General features: G+C 37.5%; 2 protein-coding genes across 2 annotated transcripts in view; one reads left to right on the top strand and one right to left on the bottom strand.

The window, feature by feature from the left end:
- The window catches only part of LOC118747103 (39S ribosomal protein L17, mitochondrial-like), a 1260-nt gene extending 810 nt beyond the window's left edge, over positions 1–450 (bottom strand). The window contains exons 1-2 of the mRNA XM_036481094.1: positions 130–450; positions 5–69 (exon numbers count right to left, since the gene is read on the bottom strand). Of these exons, the coding sequence (XP_036336987.1) occupies positions 5–69; positions 130–324 (260 nt within the window). The 5' untranslated portion in view covers positions 325–450. The remainder of the gene's footprint in view (positions 1–4; positions 70–129) is intronic.
- A 1732-nt stretch (positions 451–2182) lies between these two features.
- Positions 2183–12468, top strand: part of LOC118747102 — a 12543-nt gene continuing 2257 nt past the window's right edge. The window contains exon 1 of the mRNA XM_036481093.1: positions 2183–2219. Coding sequence (XP_036336986.1) covers positions 2183–2219 — 37 coding nt within the window. The remainder of the gene's footprint in view (positions 2220–12468) is intronic.

Below are 12468 nucleotides of genomic sequence, written 5' to 3'. Positions count from 1 at the left end.
CAACCAATAATCGGCCAGCTCCATTGTGGATGTGTGACGATCGCCATATCGTATTGCGTTGGAAATTAGCTATAATTAAAACACGAATAGAGAGTTATTATATCGTTATATTTCTTTGCAATTACTTACCAGTTCTGCATAGCCTCGCGCTTCATCAGCTCGATTGTAATACAATTCTATACGCTCATGCTTCACCAGAGCAGTCACAGTTTTGCGTAGTTTTAGTAAACGTCCCTCAGGTCCATCAGGATTTTTGAGATTTCGACGTGGTTTCACTGCAATCCGCAATTGCGACATCAGCTTACTTACATCGGCTTGATTCATTTTAATTTTTCTCTTGTTTTAGAAATATGCTAAAAACTTATAAGGCAGAAAACATTTAACGCCGTTATCAGGTAAATTTTACGTAAACAGTACAATGCGGCGCTGCATGAAAGGTGCTAATCAGCTGTTCGTGAGCAGGGCTGACAACTTTCTTTAGCAACGAAGTACCATATTCGAGATGAAAAAAAAAAACAAAAATACCAAATAGAAAATACAGTGAAGGTGGAAAACTAAGAAAGCGCATAGTAAATAAAAGTAGTTTGCAAATACCTAGCTTACTGTTAAATATGCCGAAAACGAAAATAAAGCTAAAAATGGCAACGTTAATATTTTAAAAGGGCAATAAGAAGACCATAGAAAAAATAATAAGCTAAAAATGGCATCGTCTTCCGGTTATTTGCAAGTAATACCAGTAATCAATATTGAGTTGCGTGACTAATATTTGAAAATAAAAAAGTAACTCAAGGTTTATGCGATAAAATTTACCATTTTGCAAATTATTTGCCAAATAATATGAGCGATGACATTTCGCAATTTAAAATAAAAAAGGAGGATAAAAAAAGCGGTCAGATTAGTCAATTATTTGAAAATTCTAGTTTTCGGTACAAAACGTGGTTTAAGTGCTTTAAATTGTAAAAATATATAATGTAGAAAAAAAAAATGTAAGTAAAATATAAAAAAGAATATCAAAAATGGCGTGATTACTGTGGAAACGGCAGCCCTGTTCGTGTGACAGCCGTTAGTACTAGAGTAAAAGACGGTGATAAAGTAATAGAGTGAATAAAAGTTTGTAATAGAGTGAATAGAGTGGTTCCTAACAGTGTTGTTATACTTTTGTTAACCAATTTCCCAAAGTACTGAAAAATGGCCGTTTTTAAGAACAAATTTGTAGCCATTTGATTTATCTCGACCTAGGGATTCTTTACAATGCATATTTGGGGCCGATTTCAGATGAATATTTAAAAGGCACTTAAGTTTGGTTTTGGATTGTTGTTTCAATGCAATTTACCATTCGTTGGGTTTCAGATCGAATTGCAATGGGGTATAGTCGTTGTTCTGGGTATGCAGCCACGGTTTCACGGCTATAGTCAATCCCGACTCTTTCGTCCTCGTTCGCGCACACTGAGCAACGCGAGAATCCCATATGCGAGTCCGAGTGGAGTCTTGGGTCACGGCAGAAAGAGAGTGAGCCTCGGTGGGGCCACTCCGACTTATTCGGTTTCATAGCTCGCTGAAGTCAGCAGCGCCTGTTCACCAGTAAGTGAGGCCGTAAGCGGGAGACTTTCGTGGAGCAAGCGGCTCGATGTATATTTGGAACCAGTGTCGAAAAATTCAGCTTCCCCGACGAAACGTCCGACAACGAAGTGAGACTGATGGACCTCGCCGGGGGTCACAATATGGTAGTATACAGTTCTAGGTTCAAGCATAAAAAGATCCATCAAGCTACGTGGCTGTTTCCGGATCGAAAAACGGGAAACCAAATCGACCATGTTGCGATAGACGGAAGGCACATCTCCTTTGTTTTAGACGTACGTACACTCCGAGTCCCAAACATCGACTCGGACCACTGTCTTATTGCAGCCAAGATACGCACCCGCATCTATGCAGCAAAAAATATACGCCCAAAAATGCAAGTTAACCTCGAAAAGTTGCAGTCACAAAATACAGCCAATGCATTCGCTACTTGACTTCCCCACCTGCTCTCAGAGAGCACTCTTCAACCAAACGACATATGCGAGCAGTGAAAAAATACATTTCCCGCTCATTAAGTACCGCCGCCGAAGATGTAGACGTATTTCAGCGGCCCGAGAGAACAACTGGTACGATGGGGAGTGTTAGGAAGTTGCAGAGAAGAACGATGCCGCCTACAACGGCGGTGGCCGAACGCTTACTATGTGGGACTGCGAAGAGCTTGAAATGCTGGCCAACAGGAGAAATACCCGAAAAGTTTACCAGAGAGTAAAGCGACTTGCGGAAGGTTTCAAGACCAGGGTGAACTCCTATAAGAACCACAATGGCGACCTAAATAGTTACCGATGTCTAGAACGTACTTAAATTATGACGGAAACATTTTTTAACCATACTGAATGCTAACAGCATGGAAAGTTGGGAAGAAGATGAATCTGAGCCCCCAATCGATGACGATGGAGTCGATGTTCCATCGCCTGACTATGACGAGGTACGAATAGCAATATCGCGCTTGAAAAACCACAAACCTGCAGGAGCTGACAGCCTGCCAGCAGAGCTATTCAAGTATTCCTATGCGGAATATGGTCAAATGAACGCATGCCCGACGACTGGAATTTAAGTGTGCTTGCCCAATCCATAAGAAAGGCGACCACGCCATTCGCGCCAACTACCGCGGGATCAGCCTTTTAAGCATAGGATACAAGGTTTTATCAAGCGTATTGTGTGAAAGTACGTCACCGTCAATAAATTGATTTGGCCTTATCATTGTGGCCATTACGCCAAATCTTGGAAAATACCCGCGATAAAACGATCTACACTCACCATCTCTTTGACGACTTTAAAGTCGCTTTCAACTAATGCCTCGTTGCCTACACGCCGCTATGTCTGAATTTGGTATCCCCGCCAAATTGATCCGGCTGTATAAACTAAGGTTGAGAATTGGGAAAGACCTCTCCGAGCCGTTCAATCCGGAAATGAAAATGATGTTATTTGAAAGCAATAATTGCATTTTGATTGCTTAAGCTGAATACTTGAAATTACGTACACGTATTCGGCAGCGGCTGAAGGTGCCAGTTTCGAATTGCGTCAGGCGCTCCCTTATTTTTTTCGCACCTTGAAAAAGCATCTGTGAAGTGCAGAAGGAAATCGTATTGAAGAAAAATTTCAATCAGAAAATTTTCAGAAAACAGCCAACTGAGAAAGAGGATTCTGGAAAAAGCTTCAGTGGCGGAAAACCAGGGGGCAATGTCTAGAGGTTAATGCCATCATTAATTGTGAAATGTTACTTAAAAGCTATTCCCTTGGTGAGAGGGACATTGCAGATAGTCCGTAATGTTCCACGGAGTATACCACTCGTTAAGCGTGATGCTCTAAGCCAGATCATAAAAGAAATGAGCTAAGATTGTGTGATTGAACCATGACCAAGCCCATGGAGTTCGCTTGTAGTTATTGTGAACAAGAAGGATGGCGAAATTATGTTCTGTGTGAACAACCGAAAATTAAATCGTATGACCAAGAAGGACAGCTGTCCACTGCTCGGAATCGATTATACTCTCGGTGACTGGCGCGAAATGGTTCACAACACTCGACCTGAAGAGCGGCTATTGGCAAGTGCTGTGGCTATTTACATCGATGACCTTTTAGATTATGCGATGCTTCTGTCACTTTTAAAAAGGGACAGCATTAGATACCAAGTTTGGTGTACGACATCATCGTGTTGCGCAAGAACTTTGAGGAGCACCTGATAAATATGGAAAGAGGATAGCTCGCCATGGTCTCAAACTAAGTTCTAAAAAGTTGTTCACGAAGGAGGTGAATTACTGAGGCCGCAAGGTGACAACAGAGGATGTTTGCACTGCTGAGAAGATAGAAGCAGTAAAAGATTGACCAAGACCTAAAGGCCTGCACGAACTACGAAGTTTTCTTGGGCTATGCACTTATCGCTGATCCTTCATTGATAACGAAGGGGCGTTCGACAATGCATCCCATATAGGAGTCGAAAGAACACTTGAGAAACGCAATAGCGCCCTTTTCGAAGTCTTTCAAAGCCCTTGACCGGTGCACGGCTTGCAAGCTGTCCCATAGGAAAACCGGTATTTACCATGCAATCCGTGTACCGTTCAAGGGCTCTGCAGGACTTCAAAAATACCTCTAATTTCAGCCAACTATCCGCAGATGGATAGCTGGGCTGTTACATACCAGGATTGCTGAAGCCGTAGTCAATGACAGCGTTGTTCAATTACAAACATCAAAAGTGGTCCACAAGGAGGAGTGCTATCTCCTTTTTTGTGGGGCTTTGTAGTGGACGAACTCCTACATATACCCACTAATGAGGGCGTTCCACGGGTACGCGGACGAGAGGTTCGCAATTATCCTCTGCGACATCGTCCAAAGAGGACTCAACTTAGCTAAGAGGTGGTGTGTGGATGCAGGTTTGAATATTAGAAAGGACCCGCAAGTGGCTGAGGAACTTGAGCTTGGAGAGGGCCGGGGTCGGCGTCGCTACAGAAGTGAAGTATTTGGGACTTATCTTAGATTCCAAAATCTTGTGGAGGCGGCCACCCCTAGGGCTACGAGGTTGCTGATGGTGTGAAAAGATCAAGCAGGTAAAATTCTGGGGGTGCACTCCAAGGATCCTAAGATGGATGTACATCATGATAGTATGACCAATAGTAACATTAGGGGCGGTGGCTGGGCTTCCCGGACTACCATAACAACTGCGAGGCAGTCCCTCACCAAGATTCAACGCCTGGTGTGTGTTTGCATTACAGGAGTGATGCGCAGTGTTCGACGGTGCAATGCTGGAACTTGAGCCATTGCATCTATAAGTCGAACAAACTGCTAAGCGGACTCTCCTTAACTTTGCTGGAGTACCTTTATCATGCAAGAACACGTCCAGGCGAGCACACTAAAGTCGTATACGAATGTTTCTAAAACGCCTGCGGGTATAAGAAGCAGGTGTTTATGGCCCTCAAGTGAAGCTCTCGGTGCCCCTGGGAACCTTCGTCAGCATCTTTCAAGCGTAAGTCTATGCCATCAGTCTGTGCCTATGAAGGAAGTAACGAAGCGAGAGAATTCTGTTTTTAAGCGATAACTGGGCCGTACTGAAGGCTCTCTCATCCTTCGAGATAAAATCCTCGGGTGTCCTGGAGTGTGTAGAGAGGCTTAATGCTTTGGCTGAGAGCAATACCCTCCAATTGCTATGGAATGCACATGTATGTCGAAGGTTATGAGGAAGTGGATAAGCTAGCCATACTGGCTGCTGCCTCGACCCCGATAGGATCCAAAACGATAAAGGTAGCGCTCAGGAAGGAAAATACCATCCCAAGAGAACTGCGCTGGCACAATACCACGGAACTTCATCAATCCAAAAGCTTAATGGGAGCGTACAATCTGAAAAGATATAGGACACTCATAGGCCTCCCTAAGAAGAAACTAACCATAATTACAGGTATTTTGACGGGCCAATGTAGGTTAAGAGGTGACTTGTATAATTGAGAAATTTGGTCATGTGACCTCCGAGGAGACTTCTGGAGCGGGAGGCCGTCGCACGTAGAGGGGAGAGGAGCATAGGTCATTTATGTCCATACACTTTCAACCCTCGGAATTTATTCTAAAATTTCTAGTCTCTAGGGCTAGTTTAGGTGTTGTGATGAGCTGAAAAAATAAAGCCTTCCAGTGGAAAAAAAGGACAGGAAGAGACTTTCTAAGCTCTGAAGGAACGGCTATGAACTACACCTATGCTAGCGTAACCGGTTCCAGATGCAACGTTTATTTTGGATACGGATGCTAGTGGTTATGCGATAGGATGCGTTTTGTCTCAGGTAGTTGATGGATAAAAGAAGGTGACTGGAAAACCGAAGAGGAATTCCTGTGTGGTTAGCATTGGGGGAGTGCATCAAATATTTTCACAAGTACCTCTAAGGGCAACGTTTCCGAGTTCGAACTGAGCATGCGGCGCTGAAGTGGCTACTACAGTTCAAGAACCCAGCTCGGTGGATTGAGAGATATATGAATGCGCTATTGAGTACCGCTAATAGCTATTCTTCTTTCATAATTGTCATACCGCATTCGTGTCTGTTTTTATTCGCCTTCGCCAGAGTTTTTAGGTGATATTCATTGTAGGAGCAGCATTAGCCCCATTATGTAAGAAGAAATGTTCCAGAAAATGAAAAATGTAGATTTCAAATATTGAGAAAATAGTGCTGGCTTTAGTATGTACTCATAGGTTAAAGTAATTATTTATTCGTGTCATTTTTGATACTGCCAAGCTTTGTGCTTTTTGTACGTACCACTTTCTCGCCAATAGTATCAATATTTTAATGCGTAGGAACAACAAGTATCGGATTTTAATGCCAACAATACGGACAGAAACAAAGATATACCATATGTATGGTCCGTAAGAATTTTTAGTAAAGCTGGATGCCGGTGAAGCAGCAACAAATCCTTTTAGGTCAATTGCATTGGAATTTATTGCATTCGTGCGAGTTTTCTTTTTACACAAGCTTTTTGTGTATTGGAAACGCACACCACATAGAAGCAGAAATTACAGGAAAATAACAGTGCAGTCCAAAAGCTGACGCCCCAAAGGTATTTTGCGCATTTTACGCCCTCGCGTGGCCAATAAAATGCAACACACAGTGATATATGTATATGTATGTATGCATTTAGAACTAGTAAGTGGCGAGGGGCCTACAATGCGGTAGAAATAAAATGGGAATGTTAGCAAAGCGCAGACTAAATGAAAATAAATGAATAAAATTGTGTGAATGTAGATGGCTATATCTAGCTGTGTAAATACACCTACGCACACAATTGCATGACAACACTTTCGACCATTTCACGAGATTGCATGTAACTACTTCATCAAGGTTGGTTTGCAATAAAACGGAACTTTCCCAAGTGCATATACATAAGCATGTACATACATACATACATACATGCAGGCATGTGTATGTATAACCGTTGTTTATATTTAGATGGAGGAACAAAATAAAGTTCGCTTAGTTGATAAAATAAATAGCAGGTTTTATTTCCATTACTCAACGGTATTTCTTTCTTTACTTAAAGAGATTGCTCCACTACAGCGATTTAATAACGGATTGGCCCTTATCAGTATGGCTTTAGATGTAGTTTATCCTGGCTTATAGACCAGGTACGAACCATATTTATGCCAAATCTTGGAAAATACCCGCGAGGATTCTGTCTGCGGTCTGTTCTGCCTCATCAAGATTAGACAGAGAAGCATAGCAGCCACGCCACTTTTGACAGGTATAAATTTTGAAATATTTTCAACTATAGAATTACACGGTGTTAAAAAATCAAGAAAATATATTGAATATTTCGTTTTCACAGTTTAGCCGAACTTTTATTCGTCTCTCCGCAGTATGTGGCTTTTACGAAAGTGTACTTAAATGCTACATACCTTAGTTTACAATTTGCAAAACACTTCCTCGATTTGCACTACAAATGAAAACAACAACAACAACAACAACAACAACAACAACAACAACAATACGATACCAACAAATACTGAATATTTACCCTTAGGTAGAATCGCAGCATACTTCGCAATCTGAAGAACAAATTTTATGCATGTATACATATGTATGTATGTATATGTGCGTTGCATGAAAAGCACATTCACAAATTTGGCAACAAATGCTAAGGCAGACAAAACAACAAAAATTTCGCAACAAATTTCTTTTTATCCATTCCCATCAAAACGTTGACGCGCTGCTAACGTCATGCCTGCAAGCGGCCCCTTTCTTTGTTCATGACCATGTCGCTGTTGTTGTGAAAGTGCCTGTGTAGATGCAGATGAATCATCCACTTCAAAAGTGTGTGCTACTAAAAAGTTAACAATAACAACATGAACAAACATGCATGCGTTACTTTCGTTCGTGTGCTTGTTCTAAATATGCAAGCATCTAAGTATGTAAATATGTGTAAATGCATTACACATACACAAACATACATACATACATATTTAGTTAGAACTTTTGCGCTTTATGTACTTCCGCTGTAGACCGGAAATGTGGCTGCCAAATACTAGATGGCAAGGAGTTGCGGGGGATTGTGATGCGATGTTGCACTTTTGATTTGTTGAAACAATAAATTTTACTAATTGACAAGGATCTAGTGTATGTTGTTTGTAACCTGGAGGCCTTGGAGAGACGCTTTAGTAGCTAATTTTTGAAATTTTCTCATGTCAACAAGTTGACGAAGGGAAATGTCGTAGACTGGAAATGTAGGGCAATCATAACACCAAAGCACGGAGAACAGGAGAACATACTGATGGAGGAAAAATGCACGGTAGGGTTTTTTCTTGTAAATTTTTTTGATAAAAAGTTTTTTAATATACTTAGCAAGGGATCCGTAGGATATGTCGAAATCTAAAATGACGAAAAATAAAAGGCCTGACTATATCGAAAACGTATTTGATCGAAATAAAAAATGCCGACAAGACAAGATTATGCGTCCATGTATTTTATATAAAGTAATTTTTTTCTAGAATTGTATAGAATTTTTGAAAATTTATTTAACCATATTTTAATCATCGTATATACTTACAAGTATGGAATCCTATGCCCCTTTTTGTCTATTCTCTTTCTAACAGCGGACGTGCCTGCCAAACTGAAAAGCATGATGGCGGCAGTGTTTGACAGGCACGTTCGACGATGCGAACGGCAATGGAAGGTAAGAAATGGAAGATGGATAACATGAGAATGAAAGAATTATGAAATAGCAGAATGTCGAACCAAAACGAATTTCAAAAATCTGACAATGCGAATGACGTCAAAATGAAAGAAATGCAAAATACCGAAATGTCGAAACAGAAGAAATAGATGACAGGCACGTGTTCAAGGGTTTCGTGCAACAAAAAGAGTTGTTGTGTTGCGCCACTCAATATTAATAAAAAGTAATGTGGTTAAATACGCTTTTCTATTAAGTTGAAAAATTACATATTTCGCCAGCCAAAAAGTGTATAAATAAATATATAGCATATTGCTATAAGATTTATTTATAAAAACGTTACATGCTTATGACCTTATTCATAAAAAAGAAAATAGATGTAAAGTAACATTAAAAAAATCGTTTTGCTTACTTTTTAAGAATTTGGGAAAAACATTTAACTAAAGTTTTTGTGCACCCATCTCTTTTTCTGTTTATTATTTTAAAATTTTTCTTTTCCTTAATACTCATTGAGTTTTCATTTACACCCAGCAAAAATCAAAATATTTTATAAGAAATTTGTTGACCGTTTCTCGCACACTTCTCTCATGCTTTTTTATCGTAGTTATTATTCTGTTGACATCTAAATTGCCATAAATTTTATGTTGTTGCCAATACATTGTTTTCCGGCGTTTCCTCTGTGAACTTTTATAACTACATTCATAAAAATATTACTAATTTTGGTTTATAATTTTTTTCCATCTTGTTATTGCTGAATATCAAAAAGGAATTAATAAATAATAAAGTTAGTTACAATTTTAGGGAATGGTTCTTGCAAATAATACTATTTTATGGTTGAAATGATTTAATCGCCGTCAGGAGCTTATCAGCTTTTTTGCCAAAACCAAAGCAGTCGGGAAGGAAAAATAGTTGTTCATTAACGATTTGTCTGAAATATCGTTCGTGAAACGCGTTACTGCTCACTTAATTTGTAAAAACAAAATCTTTTCACTTAATTGTTATATTCTTCCTCATTGTGGTAAATTTAATTTACTCATCATCACAGCAGGGCGCAATCTTCTTTTCTATGATTATTGTATCGCTACTTTGAATTTCTCAATTTTGACAATTCTGATCTAAAGTTAAACGAAACCTCAGAAACTTTAAATGCACTGAAATTCACTAATACCCACTTCACCTTATTTCGTATTTCCTTTGTTAAAAGTTATTGTAAATCACATATTTTTATTGCCTTATTAATAAAAAATAAAAATTTTAAAAAGCTTTTTAAATTGCCGTTTACAAACATTTTTCAATTTATAAGCCTTTTCTAAGCTACTTTATTGTTTATGAATAATGCTATTACAAATTAGCACAATCAAAACACGTTCCTTATCGAAAAAATTATTATTAAGAAAATTTGCTGTTCTCACATTTTCTTTCAACATCCAATTCGACTTTTATTACTTTTTGTACAGATATGTCATCGCCGCCAGGACGGCGCAATCTTGTATTCTATCTTTCTTGTCAAATATGCATTTAGATCTAACTGTCATACTACTATTAATGGTAACCATGAATATTCATTAAAATCATTTCAATTCGGAATAAAAGTAATTTACATACTGCTAGTGTAAATATATTTTTTAATATAAACTACCTTTTTTTAATTCTAAAATAAATCAACAATCTCAAGATTTATAAGAAAATTGCCTTCAAAAAATACGTCCCAAATCATCCCTGTTGATATCATAATTCAAAAGCAAATTAGAATAGAAATTTTGATACAAAAGTTTTTCCGCGATATTCATCATACAAATTTATCATCTCATTTGTCCGTATGTCGCTCTGGAAAGAAATATATTTTAACTTATATGTTTTCTTGAAAATAAATGCAAATTTACCTATTTTTTCCACCGGCAGGCACGAATATGATATTCAAAACAGAAGCAATGACAACGAATTTTACACACATTGTTGTATTTTAGCGCAAAACAATAAGTTTCACAAATATTTTAAATTATTGCCTGGAACATACACATTTATCGTTATTATTGGAAATGCAAGACTTGGCACGCATTTTTAATTTCTTTTTTATTGAATTCAAATGAATAAAAGCACATTTTTCTAAAATATTTCTCAATTTACATTTTAAAGTTTTTTCTGAAACTTCAATGTAACTCTGTGCGGAGAATGAGAGAATTGAAAATCAGGTGACCTCAGCTGTTTTCAAATGTAAACAAACAAAATGGCGCTTTCCATACTTGTAAGCCTATACAATGATTTTAATTGAATATTTTTCATATGTCCCTAAAAAATTTAATTTTGTTTCGAAGTTTTTTCCACGACATTCTTGGCGGCTTTAGAAATATTTCTATTCGACATTTTGTTTTTTTGGTATTTTAGTTTCGAAATTTTAAATTTCGAATTATCGTACCAGACCCACTTAGCAAGGTGTCAAAAATGTAAATTTCATCGCGGAATCCGGTAGAACGAATACCCATCGAGTGAAAATATTTTTTTGGTAGGTTTAGAACTTAAGTTAACAAAATGAAGAACAACATGTGCGTGGCAATTTTGGGACCAAAATCTAAAAATTTAGATTTTATTTTGTATTTCGACAGAATAGGTACAACGCGCGACAGTAAATCTTACACACGAAAAATCAATATATGTGCCAAATATAGTAAAACTGCATTTATAGTTATTCTCTCTGACGTCAGGATTTTTTTTTAAAGAACTATGCGATTTGAAAAATATGACTAATTCACAAAATTATTAAAAAAATTCACTTCAAGGTAGAAAAACAGTATGGGTACAAAATTTGTAGAATTAAAACCGATTAAATTTTTTGGTGCATAAGGACGTTTATATCCTTTTAAAGTGTTATCCTTAAAATTTTACAAGTATAGTTTTTGAAAAAGTTATTTATTAAGGACTGGTCGAGTACCATAACCTAGAATTTCATCCTTCTAACCTTATTAGCTTAAAAAAATAAAACTAATAAAAAGTGCATTTTAAAACCCTATTCGTCCGTGCGAAACAAAAAAAATATATATATTTTTTTAATTTTACAGAATTTTCTCCTTTCACTAAAAAAATTATACGTTGCTGAAAATATTAGTTTCCTAGATCGATGATCCAAACAGATTCAGAATCAGAAAAGAAAATCTTTCTATTGCGGTTAAAATTTTATTGCGGTGTCTAAATTTTGTTGAATTGAGTAATTGTTGGTTTCTAAATATTTTAATAAAATAAACGGTCCTCAAGCGCGAATACAATTTTTGAGTAGAAATGTTCTTGCCGTAACTTAAATCTAGTGGACAACCTGGAGATACAGATTCTAGTTTTTTATTTCCAAATTTCATTATGTGAACATATTAATTTTTATTAAATAAATAATATTTTTTGCTTAAAAAGCCCTCAATGGCTATTTGAAGATGCAAATTAGAACGATTCAAATTTTTTATATTTAAAGTGCTTGATGTGCTTACGGTGCACATTTATATATTTGGGGAAAAGCACACACCCGCATTTGTTTGCAGTTTTTTTTTTCTATTATGAAATTGCTCATAAAGTTTAGTTAGGCCATTTGTCAGTTTCAAATTGCTTGCTTCCTTAATTATTTGACTTACGGCCTGTCAGCAGAGTCTTATCGGTTTATGTGCAAAATCATTATTCATTGCGCCTTTTTATAGCTTTAATGTCAGCGCTGTTGAAAGCTATGAAATAAGAGAAGCACGATACTGTAATTCTAAATTTTAATGTGATGACTGAAGC

This window comes from Rhagoletis pomonella, unplaced genomic scaffold (assembly GCF_013731165.1).
Source record: "Rhagoletis pomonella isolate Grant_MI unplaced genomic scaffold, Rhpom_1.0 Rhpom_scaffold_00011, whole genome shotgun sequence".
Taxonomy (NCBI): Eukaryota; Metazoa; Arthropoda; class Insecta; order Diptera; family Tephritidae; genus Rhagoletis; species Rhagoletis pomonella.
Note: the sequence above shows the minus strand (reverse complement) of the source record. Positions and strands in the feature narration are given on the sequence as shown.